This window comes from Oreochromis aureus, linkage group 17 (assembly GCF_013358895.1).
Source record: "Oreochromis aureus strain Israel breed Guangdong linkage group 17, ZZ_aureus, whole genome shotgun sequence".
Lineage (NCBI taxonomy): Eukaryota > Metazoa > Chordata > Actinopteri > Cichliformes > Cichlidae > Oreochromis > Oreochromis aureus.
In genome coordinates, this window is record NC_052958.1 from 35,472,168 (window position 1) to 35,499,425 (window position 27,258).

Sequence of the window (27,258 nt, forward strand, 5' to 3'; positions counted from 1 at the left end):
AAATGCTTCTTAGCCTGGGTACTTATGTCGCACAAGGCCAGTATATTGTTGTGAAGTTTGAAGATGATCTATGAAAATTTGTGGGTGATAAAACGTTTCTACTGGTTTTCACATGACCTTGATGTTTCAGCAAAATTAAATCAGCTCGAGCTATTATTGGTATCTACCATCACTCAAAGTTTGAAAATGATATCTCAACAACTGTGGACGCTAGACTGCTGACAAACAGACAGACAGACAGGCCGATTACTTACTCCCTCCCTTTGGGGGGAGAATAATTGTATAATTATAACAGAATAATGTTTTGTCCTCTTGCTACGCTCTTGTTTGTTTGCCATCATGGGATCACTGTTTCGTGATTGTTTGACCTGATTGATTTGTTGCTTCTATGAAGCGCTTTGTTTTATGACTTTAGAAACCTTCTGATAATTGCTATGATTCACTTTATAAGAGAAACAGTTTTTGTGTACGAGCCACTGTTTTTTTTACATAATTGATTAATCTCGCGGTATTTCCTTCTCATCCCTTGAACACGTTTTTTTGTGTGTGTATGTGTGTTTTGCACACGCACACACTCTCACCCTTGTGCAAACTTTTTTCACCCGCCCTGATTGGTGGCTTCACAGCCACAGAGGGTGGGGAAACCTTGGGATTAATTAGCATACCTATGCAGCCCGATAAATGCGCCGGCACGCTCACCTGATGCTTCGGAGAGTGTCCCACACACAGAGAGGAAGAGGGGGACCTTCGTGTGTAGTGTACGGTACGAGTAAAAGTCACAGTGGAAGTAAAGCTCAGCCAAGCTCTCTCAACTCACCGAGAACCCGATCAGGCTCCGCCGTCTGTGCGTTAAGGCGCACAGCCCAAACTCAGAACTTTACGCGCTCCCTGGAGGACCGTACCCCCCTCTTCCTCTTTCCTCCGGCTCTCCCCGCTTGACTGTGCCTTGAGGCTTTCCGTAGGCCACTTCTGACTCTTACGCCCGGTTCTGCTGAGTTGTGGCCGGTTCCACCCAGAGCTTCGGGTCACCCATGAGGCTGGAGGCTGCAGCCAGGATGGATCTGTTCAGGAAGCTGTGGAGGGCGCGGAAGCTGATCCTTGTGGTGTTCATCCCGCTGTCCCTGCTTCCCTTACCGCTCATCCACCCTACCAGTGTGAGTACGAGAGAGAGAGAGAGAGAGAGAGAGAGAGGGAGTGAAAAAATGTGAATTTTTTTCATTATTAGCATATAATAATGAAAACGTTTAACATAACCAAATGGGTTTTAAAATAAGAGCACGGTAGAGTTTAACTGTATAATTTTCTCTATCAATGTATTTGATGGATAGAATATAAAAGTATTAATATTCAATTGGAAATTATTGATATATAAGTGCGTCAAAGTCAGTGAAGTTAATTCGTAGATCGACAGATACGCTTTTTTAATGCACAGATGTGAAACATTTAAAGACAGAATGACGAGAAACTACATTTAAAGCACCAGAAAATCTCTTAAAAGCATTACATGTGATGGATATACCAGTGCCTATAAGAAATAAATTAAAGATGTATGTTAAAAATGATTAGTATATGCGAACTTAGGTTAAATCAAACATATCAATGCGCCAATAATTTACTCTTAATAAATACCTAGCAACCATTCGGCACAGCAGTAAACAAGATATCCAGTTGATCTGTGGGTGGTGATGCTGCTGCTCTTGGCCTCAGTGTCCTGATGGGATCTTGTTCTGTGTGTGTGTTTGTGTGTGTGTGTGTGTGTGTGTGTGTGTGTGTGTGTGTGTGAGAGAGAGAGAGAGAGAGAGAGAATCAGTCAAAAGGCGCACTGTCCTCCGTTTTGATAATCGCTTGTCTCGAGCTCCCCCCATCATCAGCTGAGCCGTGTGTGTGGAGAGGAGATGTCGCGACATGTTGATGAGCTAAACATCAGCGTGCTCCTGAAAAATAAAAAAGTGAAGAGTGAAAAGATGGGAATGAAAGGAGAGAGGTCCGTTCCTCTTTTGCTTGTCTTCCCTGCGAATCTGGGATAGCTCTGTCTTCAGTGTCCTCACATTAGTGAAATCGTAATGAAAAGCACAGAATTACATGAGCCATCTGCAAGCATTCGCCTTTCTGAGACTAAAACCTTAAACGTTTGCTGCTGGGGAGTGAGTTTCATGTATTTTTTAAATATTTGTTTTGTTTGTTTCAGACTTTCAGATTGTGGTGTGGTCTCATATTTACCAAGGCTCAGACCAGTGCATTTCTCTGATTTGCAGAGCCCCTCTGGTTAACGTGGTCACCTGTCAGATTCCATGATATCCAGTGGAAAGCACTTTTTTTCCTCCAGTGTATGTCATACTGAGAACACCTCAACTGGGATTAGGATTTTTTTTTTGTCTCCAGTGACCAGTGAAACACAGTAGCAATCAGCAAACCAAAATTGAAGCTTTAAAACGCCCTATCAGAGCACGTCACTGTATTTATGATGCAAATGGTGCACATTAGCTCCAGTTTGTGACTTTAATGCATTACCATCTGAGCCACAGAGGTAACAATCAATTTAAAGGAAATATAAATCCCCCTTGTGTCTTTGAAAGGCCCACGTCATTTCAAAAGTCATGGCATACGCAACACATTTTCAAAATCCTCAAGGTGTTCTGCGATAAAACAATATCAGTTATAGTGTATCTAGATGTTTCCTGTTGTTTCTTGTGTTTTCAAGCATGGATCAAGCGTTAAATATAGCTACTACCAAAGTGTTAAAGTTTGCGTTTGAAAAATCTGAATCAGAATCTGAAGTTTTGAGCTTTTAATGTTCGTGAGCAGCCGGGACTGTAACTTAGACCACATCTGTGGTAAAAGAAAGAATTTTGAATTAACACATTAAAAAGAATGATGAAAGCGTGCAGAAAAAATGTGTTCTCAGTATTTATGAACGAGGGTCGTAAGACTACTTTAAGAGCAACACCTGAGAGGAGGTGCGCTTTAGATCATATTCTGTCATGTTTACTGACCCACGGCCATAGTGTTTTCTACATGTATCTCAATTGTAACTGCAGGTGTTTCTCTGTGTTTATTTTAATGTCATTCATATTCAAAGAAAGTGTTATGCTCCACAAGTTGACCGTCAGCCAATAAGAGCGATCGCCAAGGAGCCCTGCTGTTATGTCAGTGGTGGTGGATGTTTGGCATGAGTAACTGGCGCAGGATGAGGCCAAGAAAGAACAAAAGAACAAAAACTTGACTACAAAGAAAAAGAAAGAAACAACCCAAGCAATTAAGTTATATAATCAACCCACAACCTCGCTGGATTTGAGCCCCCACGTGGCTTCCTTACGACACCAGGGACCCCAGACTGTGTCAGGAATGTGACGGGTTCAGAGTAACATTGTGTGTGTGTGTGTTTGGAGAGGTCCTGTGTCCAGCTGCAGCTGAACAGGACATCTGTAGGATGCAGTCAGGCCAGGTCAGAGAGACTGAGGACAGGAACAAAGAAGCAGAGCCAGTGGCAGATAAGCACAGTGCTTATCAGAGGTGCACGTGTGCAGTTTCACAACTTTGCAAAATTTTTGCTGAGTCCAGACAGCTACGTATACACACATGCAAAGAGATGTTCCTTGGCTTTAGGCATGGCTGCTGTGATGCACACACTGAAAAATTTCTACTACTGTTAAAAAAACTGGCAGTTAATTACGATTTATGTTTGGTGAGTCTCTGACTTTTGCTTTAGCAGAAATCTGGGATTTGTGGTTTTTAGTTGTCTTGTCATGTGGATGGATTGCCAGTGGATGTAGCATGCAGGAGGATAACAGTGGTGATCAGGACAAAATTGAAGTGTGCCCATTGCTTTGATACTTTGATGATGAAAAAGTAAAAGCATCACTAATAAAAACAACAAATATAAATATCCAATGCTGGGCTGAAGGCAAGTAGTTGAAATGAGTTTTAAACTTGGACAGTGTAGGTGACTGGCCTATCCCTCCTGAGCTTATGCTCAGATTTTTGTATATGTGTATGGCCTTTTTAGCTGATGGTCTTTTTAGCTGTGATGTGTACTGATGTTCTTTTAAAAATGCTTTTATTGTCAGAGCAATTTGGGTAAATAATTTGTTTGACTGATATGTCACCCATTTGTTACCCAGTTCAGGGTAGTGGGGTCTGTAGGTGTGTACCCTGTGACTGATGAGATAGCCGAGGTACACCTTGGACAGGTCAAACTTCAGTCCCAGAAAAGGAAGTTTCGTCAGTGTTGTCAGTATAAAGTCGGTTTTCATACAAGTATTTTCCCGTACAAATGGGCAGGGGAGTGAACTGTGTGCATGTTATCTATTGAGCCGTTTAGCCTTCTGCTGATTGACTCAGTGAAAAATGTTTGAGCTGTGACCTAATCTGCCTATCAGACATCCTTAGGTAACTGTCTTTTCTTTTTTTAAACTGAATAATAATCATGTTCATTTCCCAAGCTGATCACGGATAACAGTTAGTTGACGAGGCAATCAATGGGCTTCTGTTTAGAGAAAAGCTGACCTGTCAGCTGTAAAACACTGAGATTTCAAAGGAAAACTTCCCTTCTCATCCCACTAAGCTCACAGAAATCGCTTTGCTCAAAGCTTCTAAAACCACACCGGGCTCGAATGCAAAAGACTCAAGAAGTGTCTGGTGAATAGGAGCAAAGGGAAAACATTTGCATTCCTCTTTCTTCCTCACAGATCTCGCAGGAAAGTAGGAAACAACAAATCCAAGACATTGTTACAAATAAATTTTGAGTCCTTTTAGTGTCCTGATTGTTAAATACATTCAATAATGGTCTAAAGCATGATCTATTTCACCATTTTCATTAGCACAAAGAGAGTAATAAGATGCACTGTCTCTGTTTAAGTTTCTTATGACAAACTGCAGCTAAATACCCAGAACATAAAAACTTATATTTTTCTTCTCTGCAGCATCATGGTTGAGGGAAGATACGATTGTGCCTGAAGGGTCCATTACAGTTTGTTAAGCCGTTTAACATTTTCCCTCTGGTTCTCCAATATCACATTTTAAAACAGGAGCAGAAAATCAAGTGAACTCTCACCTAGATGGAAAACAAAAAACAGCACCTCACATTTTCATGCCTGTCACAGCCGGGGTGGCTGGTCAGTTGTCCACTTTCCCTCAAAAATGGCCATGCAGGTGGCACTTTCATAAAATATATGCAGAGTGGCTAATTTTGTAGCTGAAATGATTTTTAAGATTAATAACTGGTTACATAACCTTCAGAGAAGCCTGCCTTAAAACCAGCACAAGCACAGGTTATCCTCCATGTGATGACTTCTGAACCTCGACACGTCTTAGTGTGAAGTCTTTTCAGCACAAAGGTTGAAGTACAATGGCTTTAAAAACAAGCCAAAAGAAGAAGCCAAAGAGTAGGATTTGAGGATCTAACTGAAGCTGCAGTTTCTGTGGGGCAACTGTGCTCTGATAAATAGTGACCAATAATCAATCATGGATTACTGCTGATTTGTCTTTTTTGTTTATCTGTCCATTTGTTTGTTCTTTCTAAAGGTCACATTTCTTTTCCTCTTTACATTCTCATCAGTGTGCTTTTCCCCCCGCAAACCAGCAGTCAGACCTTTGGCCTTGCTTTAATCCCAGTGCCCGCCCGCCCCCCCCCCCAGGATTAATAAAGCATTCTGATTCTGATCTGGCAGGCTTCCAGCACGTCCTCGGTGTGGTGTTGTGTCCGACACAGGCAGGATGCTGTAAAGCTAGCTGTTAAAGTGCAAAAACTCATTATTTGGTCACAATGTCTCTCTTTATAATACTGGAATGTTTTCTCAGATTTAAATTGTTGTAACCTTTTCAGTGGCAAAGTTCTCTTTGATTATGAACCCCAAACATCTCATTTTGGTCTAATCAGGCAGCTGCACCTAATGCCTGGAAATGCCCCTTAAATCTTTAGGAAAGTTTCCAAAAAGTAAGCAACTTTTAGAGTAAAAACCTATGCTGTCAACAGCAAATCAAAAACAGAGCCACGTCAGGGCACATTTTATGCTTCTGCTTATTTTCTGTTAGAGTGGTAGATGCTTGTTAAATATGGCCAGGGTTTCATATAATGAGGGCTTTGTATGTGCAAGTAATCCCTGTGAGCCAACAGCTCAGGCTTTAGAATGTTCTAAATGCTCCTTTTGAGACATTTTTTTAATTTTTGGCTTTCTGTGATATCAGTGAGAGCAGAAATGGGGAGTCGTCTTCACACACTGGGGTTCAGGTTAAGGTGTGGAGTTCCACAGGGTTCCGTGCTAGGACCACTTCTGTTTACAGTATACATACTTCCTTTAGGCAGTACTATTAGAAGGCATAACATACATTTTCATTGCTGTGCAGATGATACCCAGTTTTATCTACTCACAAAGCCAGATGACACACACCGGTAAGTTTAACTGCAGGAATGTCTTATAGACATTCAGACCTTCTTTCATCTGTGCAATATCTCTAAAATTAGAAACAGCCTGTCTCGGAGTTATGCTGAAAAACTATTTTACCATCAATCTGCAACATTTATTACTTCTAGGCTCAACTACTATAATTCATTTTTATCAGGCTGTCCTAAAACTGCCTGAGAAGTTTTCATTTGATCCAAAACACAGCAACAGACAAACTGACTAGAAAGACAAAGCATTTTTCTCCCATACTGCCTTCTCTTCACTGGCTCGCTGTTAAATCCACAATCGAATTTAAAATCCTTCTTGTCACATAAAAAATCTTGAATAATCAGACCCATCTTATCTTAAAGCCAAAGTACTGTAATGGAGTTTTTTCTTCCCACTTTCGCCATGCTTGCTAACAGATGGTCATCTGATTGTTGGGGCTTTCTCTGTATTATTGTAGTATCTCTACCTTACAATATAAAGGCAACTTGAGGCGACTGTTGTTATGATGAGCACTCCACCCCCCTGCTGTTCACACTTACTGCTTACAAGGGGCAACCAATCAGAAGAAAGCCTGCTTTAATTAAGAAGAAGAACGCTTAACTGTGAATTATGCAAAACTACTCCAGAGGTCATAAATAAATGGTAGTGAGTTGAGAATAATATTAGGCCTTGTTGTTGCTGTTTCTATAGTACTTCTATAGCTATTGAGAAACCTTGGAGTCATTTTTGACCAGGACATGTCCTTCAATGCACATATTAAACAAATATGTAAGACTGCTTTCTTCCATTTGCGCAACATCTCTAAAATTAGAAATATCCTGTCTCAGAGTGATGCTGAAAAACTAGTTCATGCATTTATTACTTCCAGGCTGGACTACTGTAATTCACTATTATCAGGAAGTCCTAAAAACTCGCTGAGAAGCCTTCAGCTAATCCAAAATGCTGCAGCAAGAGTACTGACAGGGACTAGAAAGAGAGCATATTTCTCCTGTTTTGGCTTCCTTCATTGGCTTCCTGTTAAATCCAGAATTGATTTCAAAATCCTGCTCCTCACATACAAGGTCTTAAATAATCAGGCCCCATCTTATCTTAATGACCTTGTAGTACCATATCACCCTATTAGAGCACTTCGCTCTTGCACTGCAGGCCTACTTGTTGTTCCTAGAGTATTTAAAAGTAGAATGGGAGGCAGAGCCTTCAGTTTTCAGGCCCCTCTTCTGTGGAACCAACTTCCAGTTTGGATTCGGGAGACAGACACTATCTCTACTTTCAAGATTAGGCTTAAAACTTTCCTTTTGCTAAAGCATATAGTTAGGGCTGGACCAGGTGACCCTGAATCCTCCCTTAGTTATGCTGCAATAGAGCGTGAGGCTGCCGGGATTCCCATGATGCATTGAGTTTTTCCTTCCAGTCACCTTTCTCACTCACTATGTGCTAATAGACCTCTCTGCATCGAATCATATCTGTTATTAATCTCTGTCTCTCTTCCACAGCATGTCTTTCATCCTGTTTTCCTTCTTTCACCCCAACCGGTCGCAGCAGATGGCCGCCCCTCCCTGAGCCTGGTTCTGCCGGAGGTTTCTTCCTGTTAAAGGGAGTTTTCCTTCCCACTGTCGCCAAAGTGCTTGCTCATAGGGGGTCATATGATTGTTGGGTTTTCTCTGTATTTATTATTGTGCTATCTACTGTACAATATAAAGCGCCTTGAGGCGACTTTTGTTGTGATTTGGCGCTATATAAATAAAATTGAATTGAATTGAATTATTAAAAACATTTAATATAGCTATAAAAAATTGATTATTGTAACTTTATAATAGTGTTAGTTGTATAGCACATTTCAAAATACAGAGTTACAAAGTGGTTCACAGTTTGAAAAAAAAACACATGATGAAAACACTGAAGATCAACATACTGAACTACCTTAAAAACAGTCTGCGAGCAGCAGATTACCCACAAGCATTCTCTCACAGTCTCTTTGTGGTTGTTGTCACATGCACTCAGGCATCTGTACTTACCTGTGGATACTTTGAAACCTTAAAGTTTCAGGGTTCTTCTAAATGTCTTTGAATTGTAATAATCTACATGCGTTTTCTTGCAACATAATGTAAACAGCATGCATGGATAAGCTTGACTTCTGAAAAGTCTTTTTTTTTTAAAAATGGGAGTTCAAGCAGGTCTGGACATGGTTCATGCTAAAGTCCTGTGGCTAATTCTACTCCCTGTGGGTTTATTAACTTGAGATTAAGTGACCTGCTACAAGCGAAATGCTATACTAAGCATTCTTCAGTACAGACTCCAGCAGCGTTTGATAGATGCTAATATGAAATCTCTAGTCAACAAAAGACTATCCAAGTCTCATAGTGATAATCTGCATATATAATAGCACTGTGTGCACCCTGTCTGTGACACATTCATTCTGACCTAAATTAAGCTTATTAAGCATTAAGCGTAATTAATTTATGAACAAACTGTATTTTTCTGCAACGCGAGTGTCGGCTATAAAAGGTCTTAACAAATGTCACGAGATTCAACTTTAGTTTTGAAGATTGGAGAGCGTGTCACTAAGCCCATTGGTGTTGCGACAGAGCGGTATGAGAGGCTGGCATGTCGATATTATATAACCAATAACAAGATTAATGTAATATCACTGTGTGTGTGTTTGTGTGTGTGTGTGTGTGTGTGCGTGCGCTAAAGTATTGTCAGAGAGAGAGTTAGTGTGTGTCCCAGTTGGATATTAAGTACAAACAACACTCCCCACTGCTGCCACAACAATAAACTCACAGGATAAACGCACACAATACTTGTACTTGTACTTGTATTGTATTCTAAAAGACTGTGCATATTTATGTATGCACACATGGATGTGTGTGTGTGTGTGGACAATGTTGCTGCAAATCTAAAATCATAATACAGTTGCTATAGAGACCTGTGTCTTTTTTTTCTGTATTGCTTATTGTGTGGATGATATAGACAGACTTTTTTTGGGTTGCAGGAGGCGTGTTGTGCTTACGTGTTGATGGTGACGGCCGTCTACTGGGTGTCTGAAGCTGTTCCCTTGGGTGCTGCTGCTCTGGTCCCAGCCTTCCTCTACCCACTCTTTGGCGTACTCAAGTCCAGTGAGGTGAGTCCTTCTTTCCAGCTGACTGTCTGGTTCGAGTTTCAGTTCTCTGAAGTTGAAATAATCTTATAAACTCTATTTGAGATGTCAAATTAAGAGTGAGTTGTATATTGAAAATTGTAGCATCTGATGAGAGCTAAAAGTTTTGATTTTGCAGAGCCTGGCAGAGAAGGAGAGCAAAGAAAAACAAAGATCTTGTTTTTCAGAAGTGATTTAAAAATGCGACTGATTGTGGCAGTTTCACATAGTCGGGTTAGAACATACAGAGCAGAGACACTCTGACTGATAAAGGATCAAGATAGAAATGTACTGAGTGAAAAGAGTGTGCTGAGAAGATGGAAGGAGTATTTTGAGGAGCTGCTGAATGAAGAAAATGAAAGGGAGCAGACAGATGGAGTAGAGATAGGAACAACTAGAAGAGTTACAAGAGAATTTAAGTCTCTGGCTTCTAGCAGTCCATCAGTTGGTAGACCTCGCACTTTATGTGTTATAAGTGAAATCTTAAACTGATTGGTACAAGGTGCTAAAAGACAGTTCAGTTTCCCACAAAATACTTAAAATTCTGCTTGCTTGTTTGAAATTTGGAGGAAGTTTTGGCATTGCCAGCTCTCAATTTCTGAAAAGACATTACCGTAATCTTTCTGTGTAACAGTGAATGCTGTGTTTGCTGATTCCACTTTTCTGTCTTTGTGTGGAGATTTTCACATCATGTTTCTCGGGTTTTCAATGTGTCATGTGATTAAAATGCCCATTTGAACATAAAAAGCACTGTAAAATAGGATTGTAGCAATGTGCTGCACATCCTGCTACAGCACCGTTTTTAGCTAACTATTTTCAAAGCAAACTACAGCTTTGACACAGTGCAGTGAATCTAAACGATAACAATTATTTTTTTAATTTATTAAGTCCTAATTCTGGATGTCTTTTGTTAAAACTTTGCCTTATTGTTCAAATCTCCTCCTCTGTTCTTTCAGTTTGAAAAGCCACCAGGACTGAGACTTCTGTCTCCTGTCCTTCTTGTAACTGTACAGTATGGGGCACAGGAGTGCCAGTAGGTTTTGTTTTAAGGCAAAACCAAGTTTCATCAATTTTTACAGTGTGTGTTTTTATAAAGTAAAAATCTGCTGTACAGATCTCTATATATCTGTTTAACTAGAGTTATGTCCATATTAATAGGGTTAATAGAGGTTATTGAATAATTAAGAATATTCTCCTTAGACACTGCATTGTCTTACTTTGTTGCGGGTTTGCTATTTTCTAAAGCAACATTAAAGCAAGAGAAAGAAAAAAAAGTGGTAGTAAAAATGTATGTGCAGGTCAGACAGTGCATGGTTTTTGTGTTCTGGACTGTGCTATGTCCATGTATGCTTAAAGAAATGTGGTCCACGCATGTGCTCCTCAGACATACATCAGGTTTTTGATTTACAGTGCTCTGTTGCTTATTACGCTCCAGTGTAAACCAGAGGCATGGTCACTCAACTGTGAAGGTTTCATTAGACATGACTGAGTGGAGAGTGCAGATGAACCCATTAACCTGGCACTCATGATCAGTACCCACTGATGTTCTTCAGTGTTTCTTCACGTGGCCACACCCAGCCTCTAACACACTTTACCGACCATTAACACCACTGCCGAACCTTAGTACAGTGGGACTGGCGTTACTGGCGTTACTGATAGTGGTGGCCATTGGCGTCAGTCCCTTTTTTTTCTTAAAAAAAAAAAAATATACCAGTAACAGTTTCCTCTCAATTAAACTCACCTTCATCATCTTTACCTTTGTTATCTGCATTACATAAAAACTGAGCCGTGACCAAAGCGCCTTGACAAACAGTGACAAAAGCTGCCTGTTAACACTGCTGTAAGCCGCTTGTGATGGTGTTCCATAAATATGCCAGCAGAGAGCTTTATGCAACATTTCCAGCCTATTATAGCACTTTCATTTTTTTTGTAATCTCCTCATTTTCTGCTGCTTTAATGCTGCTAATTTAGAGATTAGATTCTGTCTTCATCTGCTGCCACTCAAGAGTTGAATATAAGAGCATCAACAGTGCACAGGATCTTATCTCATCCAGTTAACAGTTAAAGTTTTCTGCAATCATAAGTGTTCCATTAAAAAAAGCTAATATTGAAAGTGATTGGAAAGGACTATGACTTGGATTTGTAGCTGTGAATTGAAATGAAAACCGATTAGCCGAGTTTCAGTGCTAAACAGCTGTGGAGGATAATCTGTATACTGTATGTGAATACTGTAGCAATGATTATGTGTCTGTTAAACCTGGAGCTCTCACTGCTAAGCTTTGCATTAGCCAACACTGAGATTTTAGCTATTTTAGTCATAACTTATTATCTTAACAACTGTTATTGTTACTGTAAAGCAGCTGATAGGCTTGGATGCATTCCAGCATCTGTCTGATTCCCATTCAGGCTGAAAGTTGGTTTCTTGTTTTTAAAAGTTCATTTATAGGATTTCGACATCTTATATGTCAACAAACAGTGTGGAGAGACATTTATTTAGGGCCTACGCTATAAAACCCTACTTTTGTTCCCAAGAACAACAAAGTGTAAAAGTTCAGCTTAAGGAAAATTAAAAGATTTTAGGTGAGAGGTGAGTGCACTTGGGATTATGTAATGCTGCAGACCTGTGAATGCTGCTGATGGGAAGTAGAGCAGATTAAGAACAACAAACCGTAAGTGCTGATCCCGTACGAGGGAGGGTGGACTGGGTGAAAGGAGGGTCTTGGAACTTCTTCCTGCCTACTCACATCTCATTTTGTTTATGGCATCTATTTAATTAGTTTGAAATGATATAGACTTTTTGTTTGAAGTAATCATTTTTGTAACTCTGTGCGTGTTCAGGTAGCAGCAGAGTACTGCAAAGACACCACTCTGCTGCTGATGGGAGTCATCTGCCTGGCGGCCTCCATAGAGAAGTGGAACCTTCATAAACGGATTGCTTTGAGGATGGTGATGATTGCAGGGGCCAAGCCCGGCATGTGAGCATCACACTTTTGTACATTTAAACACTATAATGATGGTAAATGTAGTCAAAATGTCTTTTTCCCCCCCCACAAAAGTATAAAATGACCTCCTTCCTGTGCAGGTTGGTACTGGGCTTCATGTGCTGCACCGTATTTCTCTCCATGTGGCTCAGCAACACATCCACCACAGCCATGGTGATGCCCATAGCCGAGGCTGTCCTGCAGCAGCTGATCTGCACTGGTCTGGCTGACAGTCATGACGACTCTGAAACGGCAGAGGTGCCTGAGGAGGACAGTGGTATGTCTGGGTCTTTCACTACATTTCTGCAAATGTAACGACAGTGCTTGCACCAGTGTGGACATTAGCTAGAAGCTATCTGAGGTGCTGTAGCAGAGAGGGTCTCCTGTTAACAGGCAAATAGTCGAACTTTTCAACTACTTCTGTCATTGACTTAATGATGCCTGTGTTTCTCTGCAGCTGTGTCAGACAAAGAAGAGAACCTGGACAAGAACCAGCTAGAGCTGCTCTACCGCAACAGCTGGTATGTGTGTGTGGACATTTTGGGTCTTTATTTATCCTGTGTACACTCAATGATATGTAAATGTTGTCTACACAGGGTTCTGTGGTAGTTCTGCAAGTATTTTACCTCTTTATCTGTGCTATTAAGTTACGTCAAATGACTGTTTTCCTTCAGTCTCACTCATTTTAACCAAAGTAAAGTCAATTTTCTCTCACACAACCATGCTGATTTTCTTTATCTTCTCTTCTTATTCCAGCAATGACTACAATAAGCAGGAGCTCTCCACACTAAGTGACGTAAGTGACATGTGTGTGTGTTCGTGTGTGTGTGAAGTACACAGAATGTAGAAATTGGCCACAGGAAAATCTATATGCTTGCACTGATTCGGTATTCTGTTGTTTTCAGACAAAAACCGCTGAGGTCAACGGTTCGGGTCTAAAGCCCATCTCAAACCAGGAATTCATAAAAAACACCAACGGCCACCTGCCACAGGTGAGCAGCGTGTCACTGAAGAGGGTGTGCCATAGCCATGTTACTGGAAATAAGAACTTGAAGCAATCTTCCTGATTGGTTCTCATGTTTGCTCTTCGTTTACAACATTTTTATCACTGCTGTCTAGGTTGAGATTGAAATCCCAAATGTAAAGCGGGTGAAGATGAGAAGAGACTCCCAGTATCCCACCAAAAGGGATCACATGATCTGTAAATGCCTGTCGCTAAGCATCACATATGCAGCGACCATCGGAGGACTCATCACCATCACAGGCACATCAACCAACCTCATCTTTGCTGAACAGTTTAACACGTAAGTATATGCTCACGTATGTGGTATCTACACAAACGCTTGCTTACGTAATGATTTAAATAAGCCTCCAACATCTGTTGACAGTAATATTAAATCTACTTTACAAACTGTTCAGAACCAGAGAGACAAGCTGGTCTTTAATGGCCTTTAATGACTGCAGACATCTCCTCAGTTCTCAAACATGTTTACAGCTTGGTTGATTTCTTGGCTGCTGTGTTCTCTGTTCTGAAAAAGTTTATGTTAGCTGAGTGTCTGGGGCCACAAGAGATCAAACTAATCAGCCTCTACAGTGCTGACAGAGACTATTTCATCTGGCTACTGCTCTACGCCTGACAGAATGGCCTCCTTCATGTCACAGCTTGTTGGGCAAAGGTCAGGTTTTGATCTGTGTGGGATTGAGTGTGTGCTAGTAGTTGTAATGCTAACAGGAACACCAACAAGTCTAAGGAGTGTAAAGTAAAATCTCATAGATTAGAGATTTAAGCTTGAAATTCAGCGATTGTGTGTACTTATTCAGTTTAGTTGATCCAAAACTGGAGTCCATGCTAGTACAACAAGTGATAAACTTGACATCAGTTGTTTTGACAAGCATATTTATACAGATTGTGGATATGATTTTTGTCAATGCTGCACAAATACAACCAAACTTATAAAAATACAATCGAACATACAGCATACTTGCCAACCTTGAGACCTCAGAATTAGGGAGACATTCAAAAGGGCTGTTGGGGGGCGGCAATCACTGTTTGGCACAACACTGGTTCAGATATTTGAAGTTTACACAGCTACATTCTCGCCTGAAAATATGTTAAAAGTTTATTTTGCGACCCAGAAAGAGTAATAAGAGTAATATTAAAACTAAGTAGCTGCAGTAGTAGTAGCCATTGTTGGAAACTGGAATTGGCTGGGCCAATCTGGGATATGGTTTTTCAATTTTGTTGTCCGGGTGGAAAATCGGGAGAAATTCGGGAGAATGGTGGCTCCGGGAGATTTTTCAGGAGGGGCAGTGAAATTCGGGATTCTCCAGGAAAAATTGGGAGGGTTGGCATGTATGACATACAGAAAAATTAAACAAAAAAACCCAACCTTTTTATCTATGCTATATCCTTGTGTAGACACATTAGTGTGTGTCTACACGAAGTGGAGGACTCGTCATTGTCAGTCCCATGATATGCGAATGAGGGCAGAGACTCTAACAAAGCAATCTTAGATTTATCGGAGGGTTATTTTAGCACCCGGCTAACTTTTAAAAGCTTAAAACGAGCTGTTTGTTTGCAGGTTTCTCTACTTGTGGAGTTCCACAGGGTTCTGCCTGGGACCAGTTCTATTCAAATTATTCATGTATCACTTAGGCAGTATTCTGTGTACATTTTCATTGCTATGCAAATGATACCCAGCTTTATATATACATTAAGCCAGATAACACACTCCAATTAATTAAACTGCAGGGATTTCTTAAAGACATAATGATCTAGAAGACCTCCAATTGTGAGGTTATTGTACTTGGCCCTTAAATATCTTAGAAACGTTGTATGTAACCAGATATTTACTCTGGATGACATTACCTTGGCCTCCAGTAACACTGTAATGACTGCTTTCCTGCATTTGCATAATATCTCTGATTTTAGAGATATTATACATTTGCATAATATCTCTAAAATTAGAAACATCCTGTCTCAGAGTGATGCTGAAAAACTATTCCATGCATTTATTACTCCTAGGCTGGACTACTGTAATTTATTATAATCAGAATGTCCTAAAATCTCCCTGAAAAGCTTTCAGTTGATCCAAAATGCTGCAGAAAGAGTTCTGGGAAGGACTAGAAAGAGAGAGCAGATTTCTTCCACACTAGCTTATCTTCATTGGCTCTCTGTTAAATCCAGAATTGAGTTCAAAATCTTTCTCCTCACATACAAGCCTGATTACACATACAATCAGGCTCTGTCTTATCTTAAAGACCTCATAGTACTAGTATCACCTCAGTAGAGCACTTTACTCTCAGACTGCTGGCTTACTTGTGGTTCCTATAATATTATAAATGAAATGGGAGGGAGAATCTTCAGCTTTCAGGCCCCTCTTCTATGGCAGTTCTGATTCAGGACATAGTCTGTCTACTTTTAAAAGTACGCTTAAAGCTTTCCTTTTTAATAAAGCTCATAGTTGGGTCTAGATCATGTATCCCTGAGTCCTTCCTTAGTTACCCTGCTATAGACTTATCCTGCTAGGTTTTCTCTGTTATTGTAGGGTCTTTACCTTACAACATTAAGCACCCTGAGCCAACTATTGTTTGGCGCTATATGAATAAAATTGGATTGAATGGAACTGCAAACATATTATTACTCATAGCTTTCTGAATCAACTCTTTTTATTTTTACCTGATGATTCAGACATGTAGTATCCTAAAACTGAAATCAGCATATTTGGTTTTATTTTTATTTTAAAAGTCAGTTTATCTTGAAGTCTCTGACTAAATGCCTCAAACGTTGGCTTGATCTATAATCTCAGTAAACATTTTCCTGACGAGTTTATGGTCTCCAGTCGCTATCTTAATTCATATTGAATACACTGTAATGCTCATTTGATACATTATGGTCCCCATTAGAGTTAAAAAGGACTATAAAGACATGTAGAGGGTGGTTACCATAATGACAAATAATACCCATACGAGATCTAGGTTAAAAAAATCCTGCTAGCAACATCCATCTTTTATGTACGTCTGTGCTGAAGCCTCACATCTTATAACTTTTTTCCACTTTTGTCTGCTGATGAAATGCTGTTTTTTTTTTTTTTAAATGAGATACTTTAAAAAAAATTGTTCTGTTTTTTTCTGACAGGAATGCGTCTTTGAATTATTACCCCGTCCACTGTGCGCTTACTTGTTCTCTGTCTCCATTTGTACGTAAATTTGTGGTAATAGAAGCTTGGTGTTTCAGTGGTGAAAGTTCTGCTCTTATTAAAGATACTCGTGTAAACTGGGTTTTAACTATTTAAACTGTGCAAAGAATCCGGTGTTTCATGGCTCCAGAGCCCTGCCAGCCGACTGTCACTGTTTTTAAATGTGTCTCTTTAGTAGGGATCATAAAATTTACACTGACACTGATGTTGTCAACATATTATGATTTTTATTGCTTTAGTTCTTTTTAAAATGCAATTTGGTGTTAAGATGAAATCTTAAAAGCTCTAGAATAGTTTCATACTTTTATGTAATGGATTATGTTTTTGTTTTTCATAAATGAAACTTTCTATTTGCCTGAAATATCTCAGCTTTTCTCTCTGCTATTATTTTAAATAGAAACTCATGGTTCCCAAAGGTCAAAGTTTTCCCTGATTCTTTATGTCGAGCTATGAGGTTGATGGGTTTTTTCCTTCATATTATGGGATCTGTAAAATTTGATGCAGATATCTATGATCCTCAGAGGATGAAACTCTGTGACAAGTAGCTCAGTCATTTTTCCATACTTTTTAATTGGCTCGCTTTCACTTTTCCATCCACGATGCGAATGCCCGGAAGTCAGAGAAGGCATGGCAGAGTTGTTCGTGCAGCACATATGTGATCACCGTCTTTGCATGTCACCTTTACTCTGCTTAGCGTCGTTACAGAGCAGTGAAGCATATCAGAGCAAACACACTTTATTACCTATATAGCTTTAAATGAAACAACAGTGGAGACCAACAACTTGTCTTATAGCTTAAAGTGCCCTAATCATAAACTACTGATACACTACACAGACGACTATTAATGTTGATGATATTGTCTCCTGTCACAGTTTTCTCAGATTTTTTTTTTTTTTTCTCTGTGGAAAAAGGGGGGAGGTTATCCTCACCTATCCCAGCTGTCACTGGGTGGAATTAGGGTACACAGATCACCAAGGTCTATAGTTAACTGAAAAAACAACAACATTTTAATTAGCTAAAATATGAATAAAAACTTGACCTTTGAAAAAAAACCCCAACTGAAACCATTTATGAGCTTGGAAAGTAACAGTGAGTGTCATTTAGTTCCACTGGACTCAAGAGCTCTAGAGCCAATGTATCTCCAAATCTGAGCAACTAACACTTAAACATTCCACATCAGGGACATCAAACCTGTACACGGTGGGCCACTTTGATCGTATCAATCGTATCAGCGAATCTTCCCTTTCTGTCACAATAAAGACATTTCACTCAACATTTAATCCCTGATAAGTGTTAATATCAGAAAAAGAAGTCCAGCTTCAACAGTACATTTCAACTTTTCTACATGACAAATGTGTTAAATTAAATAGATGTTCTAGTTTATTTAAGAAAATTTAGTAAATCTTGCAAACAGGAACATTTTTGTCATTTTCCTGTGTATCTGTTACTTTGTTGCAGTATGAATGGCAATAGGGAAGGTTTTATCAGTAGGAAAACCTGGAAAACTTCTCAAAATACAGTCAAAAGTTCCTAATTTATACACATTTTCCAAAGCCTTCTAGGATTGGAGGAGTTGCTGGACTAATTCTGGCCCCCGGGCCTTATGTTTGACACCCCTGTTCTAGATGTATAAACAGCACTACCAGCTAAAACATGAATACATTTGATTAGGTGATAAACTTACCTTTCAATAGGTTATCAATAAAGGGTTGTAAATATTAATAGTATATTGCAGAAGTGTGTAACAACAGTGTGGTTAGTGCAGGTCATCTACTACAGAAGGGGAAGGTTGGTGGTTTGATTCCCCCCTGGATGCTCCAGGCTGCATGCTAAAGTATCACTGAGTAACTCAACATGTGTTCAGTGTGAATGTGAACTTAGATGTAGGGCATTAATGGATACTTTTTGGCTGCTCTCTTATCCACAAGGGGGCGCCACACAAGTCCCTCCAAACATTTTGTTATAGCAAATTTTACGCCAGATACCTTCCTGATGCAAACCCAAAGGGATTTGTGTCTCTTCCCGGGACTGAGCTGGTATCTTCCACTTGTTAGGTGAGTGTGTGAAAATAATATAAGGCTTTATATATAAAGCTGAATATTAGAAAGTGGCATCCTTTCTGGCATGTCATGTTGGTTATCTTCTTTTAAAATAGAAAGATGCTGCTGCTTTACTCGGTAACTGGGTCTGCTCTATAGAAGCTTCTTAAGTGTTTCTTAAGAGAATTTCGGTGACCCTTTATGGCTTCTGTCCAGTAGTGTAGTATAGCTCTCAAGCTGTCAGTACTCTGAGCTGTGATAGTCAGTCTTATCAGTGTGGACAGTCAGCTGTGCTGCTGCACAGATAAGTAAATGGGAATGACAACATCTGTCAGTCAAAGCAAACACACGTGACCGAGGCTGGGTCAAGGTGTGTAGCTGATGTGAGTAAATCGGCTATTTTTAAACATGATAAGGTTCCATTTTTATCGGTTGTGACACATGCCGTCACGAGTCATGAGGCTCAGCCCCTAAAGAGCCAGTGCGTAGCAATGCGTATATTACACATTAAAGTGAAATGAAGACGACCGATGAGTGTGGTTTAAAGCTGCTGTTTCCAACTGTCTTTCCAGCCGTTATCCAGACGCAAAGGTCATCAACTTTGGCACATGGTTCATCTTCAGCTTCCCCATCGCCATCATCATGCTGGTTCTCACCTGGCTGTGGCTGCACTTCCTTTTCCTCGGCTGCAAGTGAGTGTGTGTGTGTGTGTGTGTGCTGTGTTGCTAGTTGCTGTGCTAATGGTCACAGGCAGGGGTGTGATTACAGAGGCGGGTCTCCTACTTGCCCACATCTCCATGTTGTCATTATGGACTCATGGTAATCCTGCTGCCTGTATGTTGTTGAGGCTACAGCTTGAAAAGCACAAAGCGACCGTATCAGGTCACCGTGTGGTTGATATTGTTGTTGCTGTCTGTGTGTTCAGCTTCAGAGAAACGTGCTCACTCAGTAAGAAACGCAAAACCAGGAGAGAGATGCTGTCAGAGAGGAGGATCCATGAGGAGTATGCAAAGCTGGGACCCATCAGGTGTGTACCAGAGCTGAAATGATACAAAATAATTTCCCCAAATTCCAACTCTGATGTCAACTCTTCCACTTTTTATGTATATTTAAAGGACTAAGTTCACCTGTGTGTAAATATAAGCTATGCATTTGCATCTTACTCACGAGCCCAGACGTGACATTTTGTCCCCATCATGTTGTCACTCATGTAATTGTTGCTGATGCGCTATTGTGGATTGTGTGTGCAGCTACCCAGAGGTGGTGACAGGTGTTTTCTTCATCCTGATGACACTGCTGTGGTTCACCAGAGAGCCTGGCTTTGTGCCCGGCTGGACGTCGCTCTTTGAAAAGTAAGTACTGATAATGTCGCGCCGGATGACCACAAACGTTCAGAAGTGTTAGTGGTCAGACGCTTTAGTGAAGCGCTGGTTCTCCGTAACAAATACGCACCCTGTCACATAGAGTAGGTATAATAGACACTTAGAAAGGAGTGCTTATGCTCTTTTCATACGCCATATTTTTGATTTTTGGGCTCTGTTAGAGTACTTTTGCATTATTTGCTACTCAAAAGAGTCCTTTTAGCCACTTCTCCCTGCATTTTATCGACTATAAAGAATGTCTCAGTGACATCATACAGAGCTAGGACTTGTAAAGATCAGTGTTATACTGAGATAGAAAGTAAGGAAAAGCACAATAGGTCCCTTTTAAGGATTACAGAAATCAGCACCGTGAAAATATTTTACATTACACTTCATGACATCTAAAATAATAAAATAAATACAAGTAGTTTAATGAGACTTTGTGTCTGTTTTATATCTGTGTATTCTTAATTTCTCTCTCAGGAAAGGCTACAGGACTGATGCAACGGTGTCTGTTCTTCTGGGCTTCCTCCTCTTCCTCATCCCTGCCAGGCGGCCCTTCTCTTCCTCCTCTTGCTGTAAAAACTCAGGTCAGGAACACGCACTCCAGCACCTTTGGGTTGTCTCATCAGGGCCCCATTTGGTGGCTTTAAAACATATTGAATAATAAAAAAGGGGCTCTGTGATTTTGTTCAGCTAGCTTTGTTAACATTCGTATACTGCCTCTGATTATTTTGACAGCACATTACAGATGTTGTGAGAGATTTGGTAAAACAAATGACTTTTCAAGTGTTTGACGACCTGAGTGAGTCAACCACAAGTATTATATTGTTTTTAAAATGCCAGAATCTGTGACGGGCTTCAGATTTCTATGGTGTCAAGAAGTGCTTTTTGTTTTTTTGCATTACCCGCCTCTGCAGGTTGATTTATATCCTGTACGTTCCAGGTTCACTGGATCACAGTGAAAAATAGTTTAACTTCAAACAGTTGGCACAGTTGTGCAGTGTTTTGAAACCCACTGGGACACCAGACATTTGTCAAAATGTACAGTTTCACGAAGATATGCCAGTGCTGACCCTAGTCAGTACTCTCACCTCTAACACCATAACATAAAAGACACAGATGTAGCTCAGTCAAGCTCTTGAATATTTATGATGTTTTTGATTTATGATGACAGAGATGCAATGACGATGACGTGTTAAGCCTTCAATACGTGGGTGTCATTATTTTTGTTTCAAAGGCATTCATGAACAGAGCTCGTCAACTGAAGTCATCACCGTGTTTAGCTTTGAATATTAAACTAGTCTTAATCACTAATCAGCCTAACCAGTTCTGAGTGAGTTCACACTGCGTACCTGAAATGCAGACATTTGTCCCTGTGTTTGATATTCCTGATCATACTTACATACAGTGTACACTAACTGAAATTCACAATATTTTACATAAAATATCCCTCAAATAAAAAAACCCATAATAACATAAAAATAAAAAACATGATATTATTCCCCCAGATCCTGCTCTATTGACATTTTTTTCTGTCCTTTAAACTATTAGATGATGATTCAGAGTCAGACCCACTGGCTCCCATGATCACCTGGAAGGACTTCCAGAGACTCATGCCGTGGGAGATTGTCATCCTGGTTGGTGGAGGCTACGCACTGGCAGCGGGCTGCAAGGTATTACGAATATATGTCTGTGTGTTTTTGTATTACTGTAATGCTCTGGCATCATAGCATCTGGGTAATCTGAGGGTTGCGATCCATTTTTACCATTTAAGGTTTCTTGATTACTTTCATGGAGTAAATGTGATTTCAACATGTATCTACAAGAGACTGTAGCTATAAAAGAGAAGAATCATTTCACATATTATTACAGTAGGTAATGGTGGGCATATGAACAGCACGTAGACAGCTGATTAATGTTGTGTGTGTGTGTGTGTGTGTGTGCGCGTAGGTGTCCGGCCTGTCGGTGTGGATTGGCAGACAGCTGGAGCCCATGAGTGGCCTTCCTCCCTGGGCGGTCACCCTGCTAGCCTGCCTGCTAGTGTCTGCGGTCACCGAGTTCGCCTCCAACCCAGCAACTCTCACCGTCTTCCTGCCCATCCTGTCTGCGCTGGTATGACATGTTCTTTTTCATATCGCAACACCTGTTCCTCATTAATGATCATAAAAATGTCATAAATCATTAAAAACACTCACATAAATGACCTGGAGGATATTCAGTCTAACAGGTCGGTGCTAATGTGCTGCTTGAAAATACTTTTTCATTTTTAAACCGTGCCAATTACTTCTGATGTGGGCCACGAATTTGAATAATCTTTACCAGGTGGTCTATATAAATAGTACTGGTTACATAACCGTTACATAAGTGTGTGTGTGTAACAGTGCAAACAATGTAAAGCTTGAGGCAAGTGGCACTGATTGTGAGGCCAGGTTCTCTTTTTTTATAGATATAAAACAACCTGTGTTATTTATACTCTTATATTTATACTATACTGGGATAGCAGCACAAACACATGTAAGAGTAAGGGAAAAAGATTTTCACGTTATGACCCTTTTACTGAGAAAACCCTCCCCAAAAACTGCTGTATTGGCAATAATCTATTTTAGCCGTTAGTGGTGACGTTTTCTCACCAGTACATCACAAGTCATTTTATTGCAGAATGGCGCCTGTTCCTCGTGCACTTACTCATAAAGTGCACATCGAGGCTCTTTTTATTTCACAGCAGGTGCCATAATACTTCACCTCTATCCGGTTGTTGTCTGATAACGTATGAACGCTGCTTCTGGCTACACTGCATTCATTAAGCCTAAAGTCTTTTTTAACATGTTTTAATGATGTTTGTCTTGTTCTATGTAATCTGAACAGGCCCTTAAAATATAGTCAGTGATCACCTCTGTGGGTTTTTATTACCACTCTTGTTGCATGTTTTAAAGCTCAGTTTTTAAAAACCTTACGATGTAACTACAGCCCAGTGGCTCATGGATTGCCAGGGGCCAAATATTTGTTCAGATCAGAAAAGAATCACTCTGAGGCAAACAAAGATATGAAGATACAAGGGTACAACAACTGACAATCAGGAATTTTTAAATAGCAAGTAATCTAAACCGTGCAGCAGTGACTAACCTCATATTTTGGATAGATCATCTCGATTGTTCTCCTGACTAAGTTTGGTCCATTTACAGCATCTTTTTCCTTCCATGCAATTGCAGTTGTCTCTAACCATCAGGAACCCTCATATTAACTTTTACCTAGTGGAAAAAAGTTAGGGTTAAACCTCCAGCTTCACTGTGCTAATGTGTTTATATTAGCTCTGCAGCTAGCCTCCATGCAGCACATCATTATATGCCAGCTAGTCCAACTTCAGTAACCGTACAAAAGTCGCTGCTGTTTAGTTGTCTGTCTTCATTTATGTCCGAGTGATAGCAGCAGAAATGGTATACCATCTTGGGATGGAAACTAGCGACCTAACTCCTTGCTAACTTATAACTCCGTTAAACTTCATAAAATCCTCTTTTCAGTTAGAGTTAGCCAAGAAGTTAGCTAATGTTATTAAAGACTATCACTAGCAAACCAAAATTAGTAAGTTAAATTTAGCTAACAGCAAACTTAACTTGATAATATATTTACTACTTTGACTGGATTAGTGAATAAAACCCTTAAAATGTTTACCATTTGTAACAGCAGATAAAATTGTACAAACATGTGCAATTTTTTTTTTTCCCCACATTGCAAAACTATGACATCATAGTGACAGGAGGGGTCAGTTGCGACATTTTTATGATTATATTATATTATGTGAAAATGTTATGTTTTTTAAGTGTCATATCAACTTCTGAAGCAGTTGGTAACTCTGACCTTTCTTTCTCCCGTTTGTTCAATTTTTCTTTATCATCCTTTTTCTTTTCTTTATCTTCCATCCTTCCTTTAAATTTTTCTCTCTTATCTATAACCTCTGTACCCCCAACCATTTCACCTCTCCTCTTCCCTCTTGTCTTTTTTCTTCATTACTCTCTCTTTACCCCCTTTGTTCTTCTTCATTGCGTACTTCTCTGTCCAGTCGGAGACTCTGCACATCAACCCCCTCCACACTTTGATCCCTTCCACCATGTGCGTGTCATTTGGGGTCATGCTTCCAGTGGGGAACCCCCCCAACGCCATCGTCTTCAGTTACGGCCACGTGCAGATCAGGGACATGGTACGACACACAAACACACACTCACTGTCCCACAATCTTCTTGCACCTGCAGAATCAAAAGACCTTAGGGAACAGTGTGTCCGATTCGAGGCTCTTTTTATTTCGTACTATGTGGCAAACAAAAACTCTTAATGCTTACTGAAGTAATTTTTCTCCTCCTTATCTCCAGGTCAAAGCAGGTTTTGGGGTGAATCTGATTGGCGTGGCGGTGGTAATGTTGGCCATCACCACCTGGGGGGTTCCACTCTTCAATCTGACTGAGTTCCCAGCCTGGGCACTGGCCAGGAATGTCACTGGGAGCTTATAACCAACAGTGGGCAGGTGCCGGCGGTACAAAGCGGGGATGAACTCAAAAACAGATGAGGAAGAGACTGGGCAAGTGTTGAGATTGCTCAGAATTATACTGATTAAACAGGCCTTAAAAGAAGAACATGGATGTGGTGAGAAGGAGAAGAAGTGGAGAAAGAACCCTCACCAGCTGCTTAGATATACTATTATATACTGGCCATACTGGTGTGTTACAAGGAATGTTAAACACCTTTGGCCACTGGGGGACATTAAACTCCAACTGAAACCTTTAAAAATCAAGAACTGATTTAGTTTTTTTGATTTATAGTAGAAGAAAAAAAATGATAAGTTACAGTTTTACAGTAAACCTGAAATACATTTTCAGATCTAAAACATCCTTTAATTTCCCTGTTTTTAGATAGAAATAAGCTACATATGGCCACTGTAGACAAGTCTCTTTTTATTGCATGTTTGCTGAACTTAAACATTTGCAATTAAATATACTTTTTTACAACTAAATCAAACACATTTCAGCATTTCTGGAAAAAGTCAGTCTTGTCTTTCATGTAAGAGGGAAGATGTGGCTGCTGGATTAAAGCGAGATGAATGCATGAAAAGAGAATCTACCGTGGCTGCCAGTGTACTGTATACGTAGAGCTACTGTACTTTTTACGTTGAACACCGTGGGCCTTCCTTAAACATTTCATGCACATTCTTACCAAAGTTTCTGAAGCTGCTTTTGTGTCCTAAAATGCTGTGAACGTTACAATTCTTGTTGCTACATGTTACTCGAACACTGCAGTGCCTTTTACAGTGCCTTGCGTTAATGAATTTACACGCTACAATTTTAACATGACCTACTCTCAAACTTCTTACCCCAACAGTGTTCATGTCTTCCTGTGATGTCAAAGCACACTCCACCCTCATCCTCACCCTGGTTGCGGTAGTTTTAGTCAGTTTTACTTAGGAAGATTCATAAAATGAATGATGTGCACCTGGCAGCCATAACAAGAGCTGCTCAAATGGTAAATACTAAATAAGGGGGCTTCCTTTAGCATATCCAGAGATGCCCTGGTGGTGACGAGTCGACAACCCCCTGGGACCCACCGCTAGAAAAATATTCCCTGACTCCACCAGCCATCTGGCAAATAAAAGTTTGACTCCTACTGTAACATAGACATGATACGTGAGTTTCTGAAATGTCTTACATCATCAGTGTGACCCTCAACCCCCCCCTCAAAAAAAAAAAAAATTGTAAAGAAATTGCACAGTACATTTTTAAGCAAAAAAATAAGAAAAAATCTGATGTAGCAAATATGACACAATTTAAATCTCAGATATTCAAATGATTATTTTATGAATTAACAATAATTGTCAGAAGGTTCAATAAACTCCATTTTCAAAAAATCAGGTTAATGTGGCCTTTAAAGTGTGTCAGTTGTAATGTTACCTCAGAAGACCAGCTGGAAGCACAGGAAGTTCTTTTACTTCCATGAAGGCCAAGGAAAAATTATCAGAAAGGCATAAAAGTTGTTTTTTCTTTACTACTTGACTGCAACCAGCCTTTTTACCTTTCTCCTTCAATCATAAAAAATAATGATGCTTAGAAAAGAAGATGTACTGTATTTACGCTACAGACTTGAGCTGCCTTCAGTTACTTTCTGCTCGACCTATGCCAGAACGTTCTTTTCCTCATCGCAGAAGCTTGTACACCGACTCTGGTCATTACCCAGTGAACTCAGCAGGGTGTTTTGGATCCTACGAACAAACCCTTTGTCTGTGCGCTGATTTACTTTTATGTCACATGTTGAAATGATCTGGAAATTTTTAAAGGTAGATCAAGTCGAACAAGATATTTTACCTACTTATTGAAGTATGAGCTTTAACTGTGGCGCTCACGTTAGTCAAACACTAACAAAGGATCTTTATGAAATACAGAAAGCTTTTTTAGTAACTGCAGAAAAATCGGTTTCACAAAATCTTTCACGTGTCACACCATAGCGTGACCGTTCTTTTTGTTCTTTTTCATTGTCTCCTGGGAGGAGCAACATTTCTCATGGCATGTAAAGAAAAAAAATGAAATGCCACTGTGGGAGGCTGCAGATTCCCTCTGGGTACTGAAGTGTTCTTTAATGCAGCACGCAAAGAAAGCGTTTAAGGAAAAGACTGTGCAAGCAAGGGGTGGAAGGGTGCAGTAGTTTGTTCAATCAACTGTCAAATCACAAAAAAGGTTTGCACAAAACACTCGCTGTACTGTGCAGAAATGTAAAATATATGCCTTTATATATTTGTACACAGATTTTAAGTGTCATTAGTCACTTTTTTTTTATATCGCGGCATTGTAAGTACCGTATGGGCCTTTAGCGTAGCCTCAATCAGAAGCATGTCTTTTTCTTGTGTAATTTATTCACTTCTCCTGAAGGTTTCATACATCTCAGTTGTGTTACAGCAGTGACCTTTGACCCAGGGGCCACGCTCTTCTGTAAATACTTTAAAGACTTGTAATATAAGCATACTATGTCTTTGCCTGTTTCAAATGAGCTGTAACATTCTTAAATTTTGGTTGACCCTGATAGTGCGTTCATATCCAGCCACAACACAACCTAGGAGTCAGGATGATCCAATATTACTTCATGTGCAACAATAAAACCACTAAAACCACTC

The 27,258-nt window shown here is 40.0% G+C and overlaps 1 protein-coding gene across 1 annotated transcript; it reads left to right on the top strand.

Moving 5' to 3' along the window:
- The first annotated feature begins 689 nt into the window (after window positions 1-689).
- slc13a4 (solute carrier family 13 member 4) lies at window positions 690-27,255 on the top strand. The gene is made up of 16 exons (XM_031753416.2): window positions 690-1,154; window positions 9,385-9,513; window positions 12,367-12,503; window positions 12,611-12,786; window positions 12,967-13,030; window positions 13,266-13,305; window positions 13,415-13,501; window positions 13,629-13,813; window positions 19,320-19,439; window positions 19,673-19,774; window positions 19,998-20,099; window positions 20,592-20,698; window positions 21,663-21,784; window positions 22,062-22,223; window positions 24,169-24,306; window positions 24,476-27,255. The coding sequence occupies exons 1-16, from the start codon at window positions 1,032-1,034 to the stop codon at window positions 24,611-24,613; spliced, it is 1,932 nt and encodes a 643-aa protein (XP_031609276.2). The 5' UTR covers window positions 690-1,031; the 3' UTR covers window positions 24,614-27,255.
- Window positions 27,256-27,258: the final 3 nt, after the last annotated feature.

Coding starts and splice junctions, on each gene's coding strand:
- slc13a4 (XM_031753416.2), top strand. CDS start 1,032: ATGAGGCTGGAGGCTGCAGCCAGGATGGATCTGTTCAGGAAGCTGTGG. Junction 13,814..19,319: donor TTTGCTGAACAGTTTAACAC/GTAAGTATATGC, acceptor CTGTCTTTCCAG/CCGTTATCCAGACGCAAAGG. Junction 20,100..20,591: donor TGGACGTCGCTCTTTGAAAA/GTAAGTACTGAT, acceptor TTTCTCTCTCAG/GAAAGGCTACAGGACTGATG.